We start from the raw sequence: 19,518 nt of genomic DNA, 5'->3' as shown, positions 1-19,518 counted from the left end.
CAGGATCAGTTATTTTGGTATAGATTGGTTGTATTTACTTTTTTCACCCTGTCATGTCATTAATGTTTTGTATCCATAGCCCAGAATATATTGATACGTCAATGGGTCTGACCAACTAAAATCATTAAGCATGCGGTTTTTGACAGCAGTTTCTTCAGCCAGATATCACCGAAGTGGCTCCCCTCACTGCAAGCATCCGTGAGGAAAGGTTTTAGTCATATGGGACAGAGCAAGTAAATATTGTTCACTGTTTACATACATATTCACTGATTTGTGTGTCCAAAAGTCGACTTCTGAAGTTGTGATATTAACTAAACTGTACAAAAGTTTTCAAATTACTTGAGAACTGTTAAGATGGACACTAGTTTTTACTGCAAACATCTATTTCCAACATGGACATTTTGAGTGTAGGACAGAAAAATGGAAAGTACGTCATTTTTTTCAGGAGCACCTGAACACATTCATCTGTAAAGTCTATTAGCAGGTGTCATTTTCATTGGATCGCATAAAATAGCACGCACCCTAGAAACCAAATACCGCATTTCAATTGATGGGATTCTTCCTGTATACCACGCATACCTTTGTCCCCTTCACTGTGCTGTACACGGTCAATCGCGTTTACACGTCATTGAGAAAGCTCTGTAGCTAAAAATGCTGACCCAAACGCTGCCTCGACAGATACTTGTTTGTAGTTGCAACAAGCTGTCAAGGAGCCTTCTTCCGTGCAGGCTCAAGTGCCCTCAGCCCCCCATGGACTACTGATTAAGCGCTTACCCAGACTGGGGGCGGCGCTGTAAAAATATGTACAGCTTCTGTCTCACTTGCAATGGATTACTATTAATGCTGAAGCAGCAGACGCCTATAAAGAAAAGCAGAAAGCTTGCCAGACCAACGCCTGCTCGGAGAGCGCCAAAATACAAAACGTGCTTGACTGAAAAAAAGATGTACGTCACACGTTCAGTTGATCATGCCTTCATATACAGACACAACACACTGTACACACAAAGCAATGAATATAAATGGGTGTACAAACCGGCATCTAGACAGCAAGGAAGGACAACAATAATATTCGGAAAACATAATTAGGATATAAACATAATTCGCTTTCCCCACCTTTCACACTCGCTCCCCCCATCTTTCACACTTGTTCATCACCTCCGGACTATTAAGTCAAGAATAACGTCTATAGGTCTTCATAAAGAAGTAACAATTGATTTTCGTCGTCTTTTCTATATTGCTGTCGAAACGCTACATTTGTCATTAAACCCAAAAATCACCGAATTGTTGTCATACATGTACGCCTGATAAAGTTTTCATGTAGAGAAACAGTCATCCTCACAGCGATAACCGAGTCGTAGTCTAAGTGTCAAAAAGTTTCGAAGAAGTGATGATCCTACCTGAAGCAACGCTCAGGTTTCATTCAAGACACCCTTGCGTCAGCAACAGCTGTCTTGGAGCGTGAACTGGCAAGGAGAGGGGGAAAATAAACGTCTCGGCAAAAGGCTTGAACGAAGACTTATCTAACGGGGTATTTCTTGGATTCTGTGGAAATATACATTTACATTTTTACAGTGAAAGGTAAAAGATTCACTTTTCTATAATCTTTTTTTTTTGCGGTGCGGTGGTCGTTTGGCTTAGGTTGTCTTCTGTGAAGTGTGCATGAACTTTGGAAGTCAGAGAGGTCTCTTGGTCATGAGGGGTTTGAACTCATTTAATCCTGTTGCATTCTTTATAAATTTCGGCAAAAATGACAAGTTCATAAACTATTTATAATCCAGTTTATTTCGAGGATGATTGCTGTGGTTGTCTTCTTGCAACTCTAGTGCGTATTCATCTGTGCAAACGTAATTGTGGCCCAGATACACCTGTTAGTGTTTGAGTAAAATCTTTTTGATTGAGTACACCTGTAATTCAAATGTCAGATTAAATTATTCGCTCATATACTGTATGCAAACAATATGGTAGTATCATACTGATAGAATAGTGTATAGATTATTTTCATCTTCATACCTTTGCAGTGTTATCACTGGAAGTTATTGGTTCAAGTAATATGCCACAAAGCACATACATGAATGGGCTGGTAAGCAGAACCAGTTCTGTTAAATAAGACAGAGCAGGACTGCATGAAGTTTGTCACTATTTGACTCATTACTCTCAGGGCGCCTGATAATACTTGTGACATCTCTTGTTAGAGATGTCACAGGCATTATCGTATAAACTAACAGTAAAATACATTTTACCTGTAATATATCTCTGTTCATGCTGTAATAAATATGGTATAATGTTGGGCAATCATATTCTATATTGGTAACAATTCTATGCTACTAAAACTCTTGAGTATCAACTGTGAAGTATGATTACACAAATTACACATTATCAAGGATATTTAACTTAAAAACTCCTTTGATTTATTGAATGTATTATATGTAAGTGTAATTTAGCATGTGAAGCTGTTGCTGCAAGCATCTCACTTACATATTATTAATCCTGCCAAAAATTTCAAGTGTTGTTTCTTTCTAAGTGTCGTTCTTACTATCATATTCTCCTCACTTGCCCTATCTGGATAAGTTGGGTTGTGTGCCAACAAACTTGTTGATTAGAATGGAATGACCAGCCTTATAATTTCATTCCACAGTGCTGCAGAGGATGGATTTCAGATCTTTCCTTGTTATCATCTTGATGAAGTCCTGACAAAAACCTTTAGCTTTGCTCTTTGAGTTCTTAATAATAATACTGAAAAGTATGGGAAGTGCACGTGATGCTGTGTTCGTGAGCGTGTGACCTTTTGTTGGTGTCTGTGAGCGAGAGGGAGAGACTCCAGATGTGCACTATCTGGGTATGACAGTGAACGAGACAGAGGTGGTCTGCCGTGTACTTGCAAGACACGGAAGGCTCACGCCTCATCAAGGGGTGGACGCTTGCACCTGCTTCCCCCCACTCAGCCACTTTTTCACCTGACCCTCCTTGGAGGCTGCCTTATTTATAGCTCATGGCTTCATTTCGGTGTCCAAGGATGCTGCCTGCGTCTAGTTGTATGCTGCCCCCCCTCCACTAATCCCAGCAAATCAGAGCTACAGGGTGATGGGGACGCCCGAGGCCCCACTGCCTCCTGGGCTCTCATTTGACGCAAAGATCAGGTTATGGCCTCCTCCTCATACAAAGTACTAGTCAAGATAGGTCCCATTTCTACATGCCGATAGTGCCATTTTGCTATGTATCTGTACTTTGTTTCTGTTTTCTTCCAAAAAGACCATTTCTGCACCATTAGTGACTTGACAGAATGGTTTTAAAAAGTGACCACCGTAACAATGTCATGTAGTTCAAAGATACAGAAAGACTCTGCTCCTGGATTTTTCCATGCAAGCTTTCATCCCTTTTACTTTGTAGCATGTTAGACATAGGATCTTGTGAGACCACACCTGTGCTGTATTATTAGGCTGTGTTATGGGCGTGTCCTCCGTTGGACATTAGTCTGAAGGGTACATGGCTGTTTACTGATCTCTAACCTGTGGTCTACAAAGCCTGTGAAAGGGTGTGTAAGGGGGTGCAAATTGCTTTGCAGTGGGTTTCACGCCACACTTTCACCACGTACTGTAGTGGCTGGAAAGAACAGATATCTAATCCCAACATGCAGTAGGGATTACATGCCATGGTGTGTTGGGTGTTGCCGGTTTATGGTGTGTGTGTGTGTGTGTGCAAGGCTGTTCAGTCTGTGAGTATCAGGGCATCACATGCACTTGGACGCAGAAGGTGTTGGTTTTGGGTTTCTTTCACTCAGGGAAGGCATGTGATTGCTCTGCCTACCCTTCACTCAGTGGGCAAAAGGTGAAATAAGTTGAACCCAAGGTAATTGTAAAGGTAGTACATTCAGTGTCAGTATGCTGATTCTTTATTTCTGTCAGTTCTGTTGCCATGGTTTTGTATGCAGTCACAAACTCCCAACAATAAAATTGTAGTTTTCCATGGTGAGTCCTTATGCTTTTTATGTCTCCCCTCTACCAATTACCTGTCTATTGGTATTCCAAGTCTAATAAAACAAACATTATAACACAGTGTATGTACACATATCACTTTGAAAGAAAATATTTTAAGATATTTTCATAAAAGACAAAATATTTTAGCCTTAATTTCAGTGAATATACAATCCAGTTTTTAAGTGTACAGAGTTTGCTCTGGGAACACCCCAGTGGAAAAGAGGTGTGGCTGTGACCTGATCTGTTGGATACAACAAGCCCTGTCAGTGCAGAGGCAGCTATGTGCATCAACTGTCTGTAGATCGCTAGTCATATCCCTAATGAAAAAAGTACGTTGCAGGTAAAGATTTACAATGTTTGCTGACTTCAATAAATTAAATTATTTCAAAGCAACCAATAAGCAAAGTCATGAATTCACAGTGGAAAATAATTCCGAGCACAGTAAACCGTTGAACTGTCCTTGAGGAACACCTTGGAAACAAAGAATTATTTGATTTTTCAAAACTGAGCTTTAAGAGGGAATTGAGCTGTTAACCTCACCTCTGTTTTACTGTTGAAGTTGTCACACGTTCAGGCTGTTAAAGTTTACTCTGTGTAATGATGTTATTAAATTATGTGTTCACCAATAACTTGTGGTACTTATTTTGCAAAGCTTTTTCAAAGCTATTTTGCAAAGCTTGGCCTTTAGGAGTCTTACCTTGTAAGGAAACAAGAGTTTTTCATTATTTGTGATGTTAGGGATAGCTGTACTTTGAATTAAATCAGATTTCACACTGATTGTAATCATGGTTGATGGCATATTGGTGTTTCTTAATTAATCAGATGTTGATCTGAAAAATCTCAGATGACATCTTGTAGATGTTGATTAATGAGTTAATAAAATGAAATGCTGTTTTTGTTGTTGTTTGTTTTGTTTTCTAGTTACTTCCTATGCCGGTAAAAAGGTAAAATGAAGATTATGATGATAGTTGCAACATTTCACAAAATCCATTATGTTTCTATTAAAAGGTTATTATTGAATTGGATGAATATTATTATGTTGTGTGTAAAACAGTCTGGCAAAATCAGTTAAGAAAAAATAGGCTGTCCTTAGGAAAGATATAAAGGAACCAAGGCATGGCTTTACTATTATATGTGCATGTTGATTGTCTGTGAGGTCACCACTGTAATTGGATGGATAAGAGGTCTGAACAGCGTCTTCTCAAAGTGCCTTTCTTCTGTAATTTCAGCATGGGATCCTCTGGTATAAAATGGCTGCCGAGGATACTGCCAGTCACTGTTAATGAAATGAGTTCTGTACAAACTTCACTTTGAAATGACAGTGAGGGGCCTTTGGAGCTATCTAAGCCAACAAGAAAAAGATGGCTATCAATAGGCTTTGTTTTTTTTAATTGTCATGACTCTTTATATTGTATTTTACTGTCACGTTTATTAATATCACATTTGAAAAAGTGTTCAGTAACTTAGTGGATCAGATATGCAGGAAATGAATGTTTTAATTTGCCTTCTGTTACAGTGCTTGTTGTAGAATAGGACAAGGGTGCTGGTACATTGCATGTACTCTTACTTTTTGAATGTTTAGCAACTGACAGTCTTGTGAAAGGTGTTCAGTGGAATTTATTCAGTTCGATTTAGGTTGCATTTGTATGTTGCAGTTTCTTTGTAGGATGTTTGTCAGGATGTAGGGTAACCTACATCATCTATATGTCCTATTTTAGTAATCTTTCTGGAGCACAGGGAATGGCCATGCAATAAAGTGATGATGGGTACATACTGTATGTCAGTTCAGTATGGAGTATGGGAGAAGTATGGGCAAGTCAGTTGAAAGCTCTGGTTTCCACAGCTTGGCCTTCAGCATGTGGAAATCCTTTCCAGAAGAGACACTCCTAGGTAGTTGATGTTGGCTCACATGTCTAATCAATGTGTGCATTGTGTGCAGTGCAGGTCTTGTTTGAGGAGTGAGCATGGGGCCAAAATTATATGTAAACTCAGTACGCTATATCCTAAAAGCTTAATAGCGATTTTACACAATACTTAAAATATAATTTAAATAAATGGATTAGAAGAAGTATGTGTGGGTACATGCTTCTGACATTGCTTGCTGGGTTTGTTTAGTTAATTTCATGTGCATCAGTCAAAATATAATATGAAGGGTTTGTCAGCCCTTCTATGTCAGTGGTTGTATAGAACCAGTTACAGCCCAGATAGCATAAAGGTATATCCCATCTGATATCCTACAAAAGTTTAAAAAATTTTCATGATATAGTTCATTGAGTGATGAAAATTTATTTGGTAGTTTGAGGAGATAAAGAATCATGTTGGAAAAGATGTGCTTTTATTGCTATATTGCAAAACATGAACTGCTGATCACTGTTACAGTTGTGTGAGGCTTGATGATAGTATTGTGCAGTGTGGGGATACCATGTTTTATCAGTTCACTGTACTATACATCCAAATGACTACACTAAAACACTACTGTCATTTTCATTTTGGTTTACATACTGACTTCAGTGGATGAAAAAAAAATGTTTTGCTGGCATTTATGTTATGTCTCAGGATCTTAGATATCCATTTGCCTTACATCCACTGTGTCCTCTCAGTTGATCTCAGTGCATTTTTACACTTCTCACTTCTCTCTCATTTTTCTCAAAAATGTCCGCCTTGTTGCACTCCAGTCTGCTGTTTTACGTCTTTATGTGTATGGTGGCCTCTTTCGATCTCTCCTCATCTTCTCTGCTTGTGCCAAAAACCTAAAGCTGCGCAAGTTTGTTTCCGGATAGGAATACCGGTGCTCACATTCCATGACAAGCTAGTGTGACATTGTGGCTCTATATTATCCCTCCTATATCCTCCCTCGGAATTTCCCATGTCGGAATGGTCTTGTCGCCTGGCCTGACACATGATGTATGGATCTGTGCAGCACACAATGTGCATAAAAACTCATATGGTGCTGATAAAGGCACAAATACCACTTAAAGTATATATTATAGGATTGAATAATTCTGTCTTTTGATCCATGTACGAATATGTAATAGCTGCTAAAATTGTATCCAGCATGGACCTGTAAGAAATATAATATTTCAGACTCCACTGTGTGTTCCCGGTCTATGGAGCACAGTGCCAATGCTTATAGTCCGCTCTTACATTTATTTTACATATCACACATTTACAGTACGCCTTGATTTGCAATACAGGTACATAAGGTCTTTTTGATGTTTGATTTTAGAAAAGAGGGTAAGACGAAGAGACAATATCATAGGTATCATATGTAACCCTATTTACCCATTACTACTTACTGAATTTGATTTGCATTTCATCTATGCTTCAGGCACTACTAATTTAAAAAATACATATTTAAAAGGCAAACTGACAAAAATAATCAATGTGACTTTTGATCATGTAAACACATAACTTTTAAAAAGCCAGAGGATTTGCACTATTTTGAATTACATCAAATACAACATTTTTAATCATTAATAAATAGATCATATTTGTTAAAAATGGAACTTTGTTTACATTTTGAGAGACTTTGTTAAAATATACCTATATTGAATTACTATGAAAATATAAATATTGATCACTTGTTTATTGCATTATTACATTACATTAAATGTATTTTTATTTGTGTACTGGGAGCAAACTCGGTGGATTATTATAGTATTTTATGGATTTCCCCATTTGTGGGAAGACATTTTGATCTTAATTATGTTTAACTGAAATGTATGAATTTCTTTCCAAACTAATTTTTAATTTTAAAAAATATTTTTGGGTATTTTGAAAAACCTAAAAATGTAAGATTTGTTTATAACACTTTTTTGGTCACTGCATAATTCTATTTGCGTTATATCATAGTTTTGATGTCTTTACTATTATTCTAAATAGTGGAAGATTAAGTGTGAGATTTAAGTGTGTTCAAATTTCTGATGGGTACTACACACACATATATATATGAGGTAGACAAAATAATTGTACTTGTATACATACTGGCCAATCATTGACTTGTATACAGTCATGCGCCGCTTAACGTCCATTCGGACAACATCCATTCGCATATACGTCCGTAGTCCCATAAGGTTATAATAAAGTTTAAAAATCCTGATCACAGAACGAGACGTAGCAGACGTAACCAGACGTAGTGAAGGCAGCGCTTCCCGCACGTAACACGTGTATCTCATGCCTCATGGAAATAAAACGATTGCACTGCCAGGGGTATAATGGTCAGAGGTGGACACCCCGGCTTCAGAAAGTAAAACTCCTGCCACGTATTTGTTCCACCCATACACTACACCAGCTGAATTTAACTAGCACAACTCTTCAGCCAGGTAGAGAAGCTAGTTAGTGAAATCACCTTGTTTAGTGCATGGGTGGAACAAATACGTGGCAGGACTTTTACTTTCTGAAGCCGGGGTGTCCACCTCTGATAATGGTACAGTGTATTAATGTGTATTATGTTTAGTATTGTACAGTATTAACCAACTTACCCCATATATTACAGTGTACTTTACCAGATACATTAGTTGAAATACAGTACGGTACTGTATGTTTACAGTATCTTGGCTACAGTAGCCTACTCCATATAGGTTTGCTAAGTATATTATGGTGTTCACGCAACGTCCAAATCACATAACGTCCTATTTCACAGAATGTATCGTGGACGTTAAGCAGCACATGACTGTACTTGTATTTTGAGGTGACTAAATCAATTAAAAATATGTGTTTCATATTAATGTCAGTGCTAATTACAAATATGTTTCTGATAAAGAGGGCATTTTAAAATCAACACGTTAATTGGTGGGCCTCTAAAGCAATGTGATCCAAGAGATATTGAAAGAGGTCAAATAGCGGTGCCGAGACTACAAGTCAATCAGGTACAGAGAGGGCAAAAAACATGACAGCGTATGTCAAAGAAAAAAAGGAAAGAGGGACAGTGGTCACAAGTTGACAGGCACAGACAGACTCTAAACAGGATAGTTGCTAAAACCCTCAAAACAACACTCTCAAAAACTACCAGAGAACTGAATTTGCACCTCCATGACTCAGTCTCAACAAAAACTAGTAGTGCATAACCTAGTGTAATGAGCATAAAACCTGGACTTCCGAGCAGTGGAAGAAAGTAATATGTTTTTATGATTCATTTTTTATACTTCTTCCTTTATCTGCACAGGTTTATGTGTTTATGTATATTTTCTTTAGAGAAAGCCAAAGGAATCCTTCAATGCACTGTGCCTGTCCCAAGACCTGTAAATCTTGGCGTCACTCAGATGTGGTATGAATACCAACCCACTGTAGGCAACCATGTGCACCCTATGGTGCAGACATTGTTTCCTCAAGATTTTCCTGTATTCCAAGGCAATAAAGCCCCCATACACAGTGCTGAACAAATTCAGTAGTGATTTAATGAACACCAGGATGAAATCAAACACCTTCTATGTCTCCCCAGACATTCAGATCCAAACATTATTGAACTTTTAAGGGAGGCTCTGGAAGGCAGAGTGTCGAGTAAATTTCCACCTCCTTCATCTACCAAAGAACTAGAGGTTTTTCTTCTTGACAAATGGCCCACAGTATCCTAGTAGAAGCAGTTCAAAACTGGTAACTCCAAGAAGGACTGAAGCTGCTCTGAAGGCAAAGGGTAGCCCAACTCCTTATTATTTATAAACAATCAAATATTCTTTGGTGTGTCCATTATTTTATGTACCCCCTTATGCATAGATTTGTGTGTGACCACATTACATAAACCAACAACTTTTGCAGAGCTGAAAACCAGGCATTCATTATTCTTATCTGTGTTATCTATGTTATCTGTGAAACAGAATATTACACAGATTACAGAATGCATTTTGTTTTTATTTTTTATTTATTTTATTTCTATTTTCAGGTTTTTGTTTGTCATAGGCTGGAATAATCTTATCATTTGAGGCTTTCTTATGCTCAGCTGTATTCCTAATGTTTATCCTCTCAAACAAAATGGGTCTTTTGCATAGATGGCTTTACAAAATGGTGATACTCTCTGTGGAACAGGACCCATCATCACACAAACACATTTTAAAGCTACTTTGCATCTGCCAACTGATTTCCTTTGTCATAAGTGTTCTACTTTGCTGCTGCAAAAGCTTGAAGTGCCATCAGTCGATTTGTCTTCTATGCTTAAATTACAACCTATTTCACAGCTACTAGCTTTTACTACAGTTTTAGGAGGAGGGGCCACGGTTTGGAGAACTGAGGCATAGTCTGAATATGTGAGTTTTGAGTCCGTGCTGGTGATGAGGCTGTTCTAACAGTTGTGGGGAGCTCATTCCTCCACTTGGGGGCAAGGGTAGAGAATGGATGTGAACGAGACATGTATGAGTGCCCTTTTTGGGATGGGACTACTAGGTGAGTGTAGTGTGTGACAATAGATTGTAAGTATGGTAGTGTAGTTTTTGCTACTATTCAGTAGACTATAGTCAGAGTTAAGAATTTTATCTAAATTATAACTGTTAGCTAGAGTAGAGGTGAAAGGAGATAAGACATGAAAGCAATATGTTTGGATTTGGTTTTAAATTAAACTACTTTCTGTAAATTGATGGGATAGATTCATGAACTATCAAGAAGAAGACCTGGGAGTTCTTGCATGATTTATGAAGAGTGCCATTCCAATGACCTTTTATCTTGATTTCTCTCTCAGAAAACTCAGAAACTGCTGGGCCAAGGCTGTGACCTTTGAACTGTGTGATGTTTTGCCTGTATTGTTTGACTTGTATCTCATACCTCGCTCTGCATGTCTCTCTGAGACTTTTGGTCTGGGTTGCAGATCACACAGTATGGTCCAGTTACCACAAAGACAGTTACAAATGCTAACAAGTCAGCAGATGATTTACTTTACCTTAACATGAGGACACTGCTTCCAACCCTCTTTAGCTTGATCAAAAGCCATAGAGGGGGTATGGAACTATTTTGTGACCATTCAGTGAGGTCTTCTCAAATGTTATTAAAAACAGCACAGTCTAGTCAGATGTAGGGTGGGGAGGACTGATTAGCTGTTCACTTGGATGGCTCAGAATCCTTGACGGGATGCCTTCAGGTAAAGCTTCCGTAAATTACACAGAAAAACAGGCGTGCACCAGGATATGTATTTTATGTTCAGCCGTCCTCCCTGGTGGAAGAGGGCCCCTGTGGGAGTTGCTTAAAATAAGAGGAGAAAACCACCTGAGAGCTGGGAAATGCCGGGTTAATGGGCGACCAGAATGGCACAGTGAAGCCTTATAGTTGTGGGAAAATAACGGTGGACATCCATCTTTGGCAGGAAAAATGAAAGATTAACTTACGACGACATGTCAGTTGGAGGGGGGACTGGAAAGGCGGGGAGCCGGGGCGGGGGCGATGTGGGGGGGTCGCTATGCTTCTGCGGAAGCAGGGAGGGTTTTTCAGCCATGTAAAATAGAGGGTGGAGGAGAGGTAGCTGGTGAGCTACGTTGGCATACGGGCCTGTTTATCAGTGCAATGTGAAGGGAGAGTTGGGGGGGGGGGGGCTCAACGGAGCAGGAATGAGCGGAGTCATCGTGCTGCCGTAACCTGACGCCATGGTGTGATTGCCCACGGCAGCTGTGTGGCCATCGTATCTGCGTGTGTGCGCGCCTGCCCTCCGCTTTCCCAGACCCGCTCAGCCTCACCGGTGGGCCCCTGAAAAACCCCAGAATACGCACAGTCATATATCTGACCCTCAGTCCCAAAGTCCCATTGCATCGACACTCAAGCACACAGGAGTCTCAGACTGCTACATGCACCTTCAACTTTCTGAGCTCATAGTGTCTGGGGCAAACACAGCCCACTAACAGAAATGTTGTAGTGGATGGTGGCCATAATTTAATCATTATCATTTTACCAATATCTTACTAGCTAACTATTATCTTACTTTCTGGCCAAAATTAGGGGCTGCACAGAGTGCTTTGGGGAGAGGGCAACATTATGTTTGATACTTTTTACATGTAATCAAGAACTATCAATCAACCAAGAAATGTTTGTGACAGCCCCCTTTGTCTATGAGCACTTACAAAAATATGTGTAAATGTAACAGGAAGATACTGGAAGATTACATAAAACTGCAAATCCCACAGTAGGCAATTAACACTTGATTCAGTCTCAGTGAATGTCATCCAAAGATCCAGTGAAGAACCATAAAACCGCACTGGGTTCAGAGACAAGTCAAGCTCTTAAGGACCTAGAGATCCAAAGAAGATGGACTGGTGACTCCTCCCCTACTCCATGGACTGGCAGTTTATTCACCCCATCGCAGCACAACTGATCCAGATGAGATCATCTGTTTTTGAACTGCGGCATCCGGAATTGACCCTTTCCATGGAATTACAGAAGGAAGGTGCTGTTGGCTTGCCCAACAGGAAACAGATCCTTGGCACCAGTAATATGGCACCACAGAACCTTTTGGAGTGAGATGAAAAAATGTGTTTCCTGGAATTATATAAAGGCACACAGATTGAAATATGTATATCCACCAGTATGTAGACTAATCAGCAACATGCAGCATCAAAAACATTCCTTTTCTCTATATTATAAACAGTTGTGAGAGAGATGACAGCTTGCCTAAAGCACACATGCTGTCGAAAGTACTTAACCTGAATTGCTCCAGTACAGACTCAGTTGTCTTAATAGGTCACCGAATATGTGTAAGATGTCATATGTTAGCAATGCAAGTTGCCCTGGATAGGGACGTCTGCTAAGCTAATAAGTAATATGATGTACACGAGTAATGCCAGAGTTTCTTTGGTGCTGTGGGAAAGTGTCCCGTTGAACTTGAACCCCCCTGCTCTCGTCTTGAGCGCCACCCGTCACTTTGGCATTACCTTGACACTTTTATGTGGGTCACCATCCCGTTCCAGACTCAAGCTGTCTACTCTTAAGTGTAGAAACAGTCGGGGGAGAGAGAGCAGCCAGCTAAGCTTGGTACACAGCCCACTGCCACACACATCTGCATTTACCAAGCCAATGCACACAAAACATAGCAGCATGTGGTCTGCATTTACCTTTACTTTGCCAGAGCAAATTTAAGATGTCCAACAAATAGGAACTGTGGATACCAACTGGTAATTATTTAATAAACCAGACAGTGACAAGTTTGTGACATGGAAGCTTTATGGACAAATATGCTAGAGAATATTGTTCAAAATTCTGTCAAATGCCTCTCATGAACTATGAACATCAAGAATATGCAAATCTGTTTATCAGTTTGCCCTCCCAATGAATACAGTCAAGATTTATTTCTAGCAGATCAACAACTGTTCCATGTGTCTACAATGTTACACCTATCGTTAAGTTTCAGCTCACTTGTTGGCTTGCAGAGTCTTGTATTGTTTCTCACTTTCAGAACCTGAATATCATCTCAGCTGAAGTTATGATCTAAGACCTCATACTCACAGGAAAACGGTTTATTCATTTTGCAAACTGTTTAAGTGATCCCATGAGTTGAAAAAATATAAACTATACCCTACATTTGTGATTAATGTGATATGTGTGACTGTGTTGTAAACCCTAATACCAGTGTACAGACCCTTCTACCATCATCTAAGCATTATTCGTTTTAAACTTGATGTTATTAGCTCATGTTCATCTTGACACATGATTTCTGTTCACTGCTGTAAATACAAAAATTAGAATAATGGTGTAATTTCCAGTAATGTGTTTACATTGTAATGGGACAAAATATCAATAAGTATAAGATTATTGATTTTAAAAATGATTTTGGAGTATTACACATCAGAGATTACAATTTTATATTAGTGCAATCATACTAGAGCAATGACCATACTTATTTTGTTATTAGATTACAAACAGAGACTCTAGGTCATACAAACATATTTGCTATCATATCAATATTTAGGTTTGGCCCTTTTTTATTTGTATGGTGTATTTACTGATTAATCATAGTATTCATTTGCATTATCTCATTACTTCTTCTCTGACACAGACATGGAAACTGTCAATTCAACACATGGTCTGAAATAGTTGTATGTATTTTATATGGCATAGTTCATAAAATAAACTCTCCTTCCAAATGCTGTTGTGCTGGTGAAGAGATTTATTTTCAGGATTTACATTATTAAAATATAAGAAATTGCCCTGCAGAGGTGATGACAGGAAAGGATGTCCAACTGATTTTAGGCATGAAATATTCTGGTGTGTTATGATGCAAATATTGTATCATGAAAATGCATGATTAACATTGTCCCTCTTAATATGAAGCTTGTGAATTAACATCTGGCCTTTACTGTAGTATCTGCAGTGGTGCCAACTTTCATTCAACATCATGTAGTAATTTGCTGATTGAATTGCAACAGAGCAACTCACCTGTTGTTTTCTTGACCATGTTAACTATTCAGCATATTTAGCTGTGTCTATGATTTCATATCTATTCTGGTGTCAGATGCCCCTAAAGCACAGTGTTTAAGAATGAACCACATGTTTCAGATGGGGTCAGTCAGTAAGGTGATCTCGACTGTGAGTGCCATTGTGACATCAGCCTGAGTATGGCTCCCCTCTGAAATTTCTTTTTATGTCACTGTGAAAAAGAGCATCTGCCAAAGAAACAAATGTGAATGCAGATAATACTGACTAGCAACACATAGTGAGATATAGTGTCCAGATAATATGAAGTCAGAATTCAAAAAGCAAAAAAAAAAAAAAAAACATACAGTGTATAGTTTAATAATGTTTCACTCAAAATGAAATAAGCATGCTTTAAACAAATAAAGCATACTTTGGCAATTTTATAAATATTTCAGACTCAGTAAATAACCTGACTAATGCTAATGCATTAAGCCCAAAACAGAGGATGACTCATACAGTTATGTGTTGAAAGTAAGCTAATGTTGTCATAAATCATTTTTATATACAACAATAATTTAGTTTATTATATGAAAGCATGCATTTGTTTCAATTGACATAAAAGTATGCCTACAGAACTAGTGTTTCATACTGTAGTTATGATTTGTCCATAATTTTGATTTTTGTTTGATAATTTTGTTACTCTTTGTTACTCTTATTGTTTGTTGTGATTCTGTTTATATCATTCTCATCTACGTACGTCTTTGGATTTATCAGATTAACATACTTATTTTCAAACCTTTATAGAACATTGACATATCTATGTTGTTCTCTGCAAAATGCTCATTGGTAATTTTGTTGTGAAGCCCACTCTACTAATTGAAAGCTTATTTACTGATTGTTTGATGGGAATAATGTAAATAAAGTAAATGGCATGCGATATGGGCTCAACAGGACTTGAGCTACCCTTATAGCTGCTAGATTGGGATGAAGGTTGGGCTCAGGGATAGGTTTAAAGACCACGAGGCCTGGAAGCAGTGATTTATGGGTCGGAGGCAAAAGTTGAGAAAGGAGGAGTCCGCACGTGATACACTGCTAATGCGGGTTCTGTTTGTTTGGAATGTCATAGGAACCCTGACCCAGTGGGGTTTTGTAAGAGTGGAGCCTATGCGTGCAATCACCATCCCCTCCCTCTCTCCCCCCGCCCTCCGATCCCGCAGCCTGCTACTGAGAGACCCCGGTGTGGTGGTGATTTCTTCGCGATGCGAAGATGGCAAGCCTGCTCCCTCCCACAGGCACCGATGTGTTCCGCCGCTTCACCCCAGAATCGCTGGCGGAGATTGAAAGGCGCATCAAGGAGAAGAAGGAGAAGGGAACAGAGGAAGAGGAAGATGAGCCCAGTGTGCCCACCAGTGACCTGGAGGCCGGCAAGTCTCTGCCCATGATCTATGGAGACCCCCCGCCCGCGATGCTCAACGACCCTCTCGAGGACCTGGACCCCTTCTTCGAAGCGCAGAAAGTCAGTCCATGCACGTGCACGTGAGGCTTGCTTCGTAACCAGCTGTGTCTGTTCCCGTAGAGCCATGTTCTGAGAGGCCTTTGGTGATGAGTGAAAAAATAGGGTCTTGAAACCCACGGCACCGCAGTCCTCAGGAAACAGATGTTCCATATCTTTTTCACACAGCTGATAAAAATCAAGACCAGTCATGACATATTTCACTCCCAGTCACAATTACTGTCATTGCGGTGATTTGGTAAGAATTATGTTTCCACAGATAATTTGCACAAATGCCAGTAAATGGAGCTAAATACAAAACCAGAGGCACTGGAAACTTAAAGAAGTATAATTCTGAAATAAATGTTATTCTGTATTTAATGAAGCAAACAAAGCATGACACAAAAGTAATTCACTTATATTCAGGAAAGTTTAATTGACTCCAGATATAGCTGGTAATCATCTGCCTTAATAGGCACATTTGTTTTACTAGTTTAACAAACAAGCAACCAAGAGAACAGAAAACACAATGGGTCCAATACTGAGCATTTTTCTGTAACTTGAGGATTTACCAGTTTATGAATTAAATTTCTGGCCCTCCTTTTTGTTACAAGGTTTTATGTCTTATCGGTGCTTACAGCAATTACAAAGTTACAGGAATTGCAGACTCTATGTAGTCCAAATTTCAACATTAAATTAATGAAATAGCAGGAGTGAAGATAAAAAGCAACAGTGTGCTTTGTAAGTAGATTTATATGCAAATTCATACCTACTTGCATGACAGGACAAATTAATTTAATGGAGAAAAAGGGAGGCCATATTTTAGTGAGTTTGTTCCCCTGTGCCATCATCTTGCAAACTGAGTCGTAAATGCCAATTGTTCTGATGCAAGTACTCCACAGGGTTCAAAAATAAAAGTCATTGCACAGGACACAGAATATCTGGAGATTATCATTGATGATGCCTGATCCATCCCTGTTTTCTCTCTCTCTCTTCTTTTTCAGACTTTTATTGTCATCAGCAAAGGGAATACAATCTACAGGTTCAACGCTGAACCTGCATGCTACATTCTGAGCCCCTTTAACATTGTTAGGAGAGGATCAATAAAAATTCTCATACATTCATATCCTTTTGGAGATTGAAATCTGTGTTGCTGATAGATAAATGTGAACAGAGTGGTACTGTAATGAAGCTGACCAATGCATCACACAAAAACAAGAAGAAGGAGCAAACCAAGTAAATTATTTTTAAAAACCACAAACCAAATCAAACCAGGACAGCTACAGACAACTGACACAAGATGCCTCTGAGTCTGCAGTTGCACACCTGTGTTTGATCACAGGCCAATCATACAACTGTGGCTCATTAACTGATGGCTGGCATCATTCACCTGAACATCTACACACACAAAGCGAGAAAGATTGAGGATCCTTAGAAACAAAGACAAATGACAATTAAACAATTATTCAAACAGTCAACAGTCTTAGGAAGCAGATGAAGGTTCTCATTGATACGGGAGTTTAGGGACCCCTTTTTACAGGGAGACGCCTTGATTAGTCGATCAGCCCTCCACTTGTCATGTTACTGCACTACTATTTCAGCAAAGTGGTGTACAAATGCAGGTTTACATGTGCTGTAAGAACCCTTTACATTCTACTGAAGATATTGGAAATAAGTATACTTTACATTACAACAAAATTATTGAGAATTATTGGTCAGCATTATATAGTGCAACCATACCATCAGAATGTTTTCCTTAACTGTAAATCAAATATTTTAGTATGATCATCATGATCACCATTCTATCAAACTGTGTGTTCATGACAATGAGCAACCCGCCCACTTGGAGTAAAACTGTTGAGTAAGTGTTCTTTTTTTTTCTTTGATTTTAGTTTAGTTTTAGTGCCGTGTGTGTTCTGACAGCTTTCAGTTTTGCAAATGTTACACTAATATTAATAATGTTGTTGTGTCACCACCCATGCTTAGTGTACTGGCTTCTTCATCTCTTGATGTATTGTAATAGTTACATAATTCCAAAAGACATTTTAAAAGCTGTTAAACCATTCGCCCTGGATAGTAAGATTACACTGTGATAATTATTTCAAAATGATTGCTGAGGCGTGTGATAGTTGTGATATATATAGTACAGCCATGCACTGTATAACAAACTTTATTGTTATAGTTTAAGGTAGTTACCCTAGAGATAGGTGATGTAGTACAGGAACCAGTGAATAGCAAAAGTGCCTGGAGGTGAGGCCACACCTCTAAAAGCACTGTCATATGTTATATACTTATGTCATATGTAAGTGTTATGGTGACTTTCATGAAAAACACAGACGTGCCTTGACCCTCTTTTGTATTGCAGGTATGTCTTTACTGGTATTTATACCTTTGAGGCGACGGTCAAAGTATTGTCGAGAGGCTTCTGTATTGGACCTTTTACATTCCTCCGAGATCCATGGAACTGGCTGGATTTCATGGTGATCAGCATGGCGTAAGTCTTGGAGCTGACGGAATGACTGTTACAGAGGCAGCAGGTAACTGTATGGATGAGCCACTGTCCTCAGCACACTGAGATGGTCAAGCAGACACAGAGGGCGTGACGACAAATGGCTGAGAGCAGTTAAAGGTCATGGTATTTAAAATGTTTATGGCATTGCAACCCCCATTTCCTCCCCTTGCCCCCACCCCACTCCCCAGCTCCCACACCCTTTCCACCATAAGCCACCTTTATAACCATTGTATTTTTAACCTTTACAAAAACTGCTGCTTGGATGAATGAAAATGTTTGTCCATTCAAATTAGGGTCACATATTCTAGCCTTCTCTTGGCCTTCTCTAGCTGGGCCATGGGGACTAATGAGTCTAAATGTCTGAATGTCTGTACTGTTACTTCTAATGTGTAGACTGGACTTTTGGTTGAATATCGAATAAATCTAATGAATTTTGACCATTTCACAGAAAAATGCCAAGACAACATGCTTCATGAATTATGGTGGGGGGTTCAAATTTATTTTGTGAACGTTTGCTGGTATTCATCTTTACATTTATGTGAATGGGCTGGCTGTGTATTCAGTCAGAGTATTTTGGCTTGTGATCTAACTACAAGCCAAGACACTTACTCAGTTTATGGAAAAGTAACTCCATAATTTGAAAGCACATTTCCAGAATACTTTGCTTTTAATAATTTCATATCGCCCCACCTCTGCAAGATATATGGAAGGCACACTGAAGACCAAGAACACACATTGCTGTTTTTGCTCAACAACTGTACTCTGTGCTATTGTGTGCTTAAATGATGAGGATTCTGCCATTGTGTACAAGAAACAGAACTTGCTTTCATGTATAAGTGAGGCCATCTTGTTTTTCATTGTCATTGACAAGAAACCAATTTTTTATATAACAAATCACTTGTGCAGTGCAGTCGTGTGTATAAAAGCTGGACTGAAAACTCATATCAGAATGCGGTTACAATAGGACAAACAACTGAAGTTCAAAACAACAATTTGAGAGGAGAATGTACAAAAAATCTTAATGCAATTAAATAGACCAAGACAAACTGATCCTGTCCAGGACTATAAAAAATTCCACTTAACACTTTCTCATTTGCACTGAGCTGATCCCTCGTCCAACCCATAACATCACTCTTTTCTGTACATGATACCCGGGGTTAAGAACCTTGGCCTGTGGTCAGTTTTGATTTCTTTGTCAGACTCCAAGCCAGATGTAACTA

The 19,518-nt window shown here is 39.0% G+C and overlaps 1 protein-coding gene across 1 annotated transcript in view; it reads left to right on the top strand.

The window, feature by feature from the left end:
- The first annotated feature begins 1,466 nt into the window (after positions 1 to 1,466).
- Positions 1,467 to 19,518, top strand: part of scn4aa (sodium channel, voltage-gated, type IV, alpha, a) — a 42,188-nt gene continuing 24,136 nt past the window's right edge. The window contains 6 exon segments of the mRNA XM_036541743.1: positions 1,467 to 1,578; positions 15,421 to 15,553; positions 15,555 to 15,810; positions 16,791 to 16,909; positions 17,558 to 17,647; positions 18,152 to 18,280. Coding sequence (XP_036397636.1) covers positions 15,459 to 15,553; positions 15,555 to 15,810; positions 16,791 to 16,909; positions 17,558 to 17,647; positions 18,152 to 18,280 — 689 coding nt within the window. The 5' untranslated portion in view covers positions 1,467 to 1,578; positions 15,421 to 15,458.

The sequence above is a fragment of the Megalops cyprinoides genome, chromosome 1 (assembly GCF_013368585.1).
Source record: "Megalops cyprinoides isolate fMegCyp1 chromosome 1, fMegCyp1.pri, whole genome shotgun sequence".
NCBI classification, from domain to species: Eukaryota; Metazoa; Chordata; class Actinopteri; order Elopiformes; family Megalopidae; genus Megalops; species Megalops cyprinoides.
The sequence above is the reverse complement of the archived record's forward strand: the minus strand, read 5'-3'. Positions and strand labels throughout refer to the sequence as shown.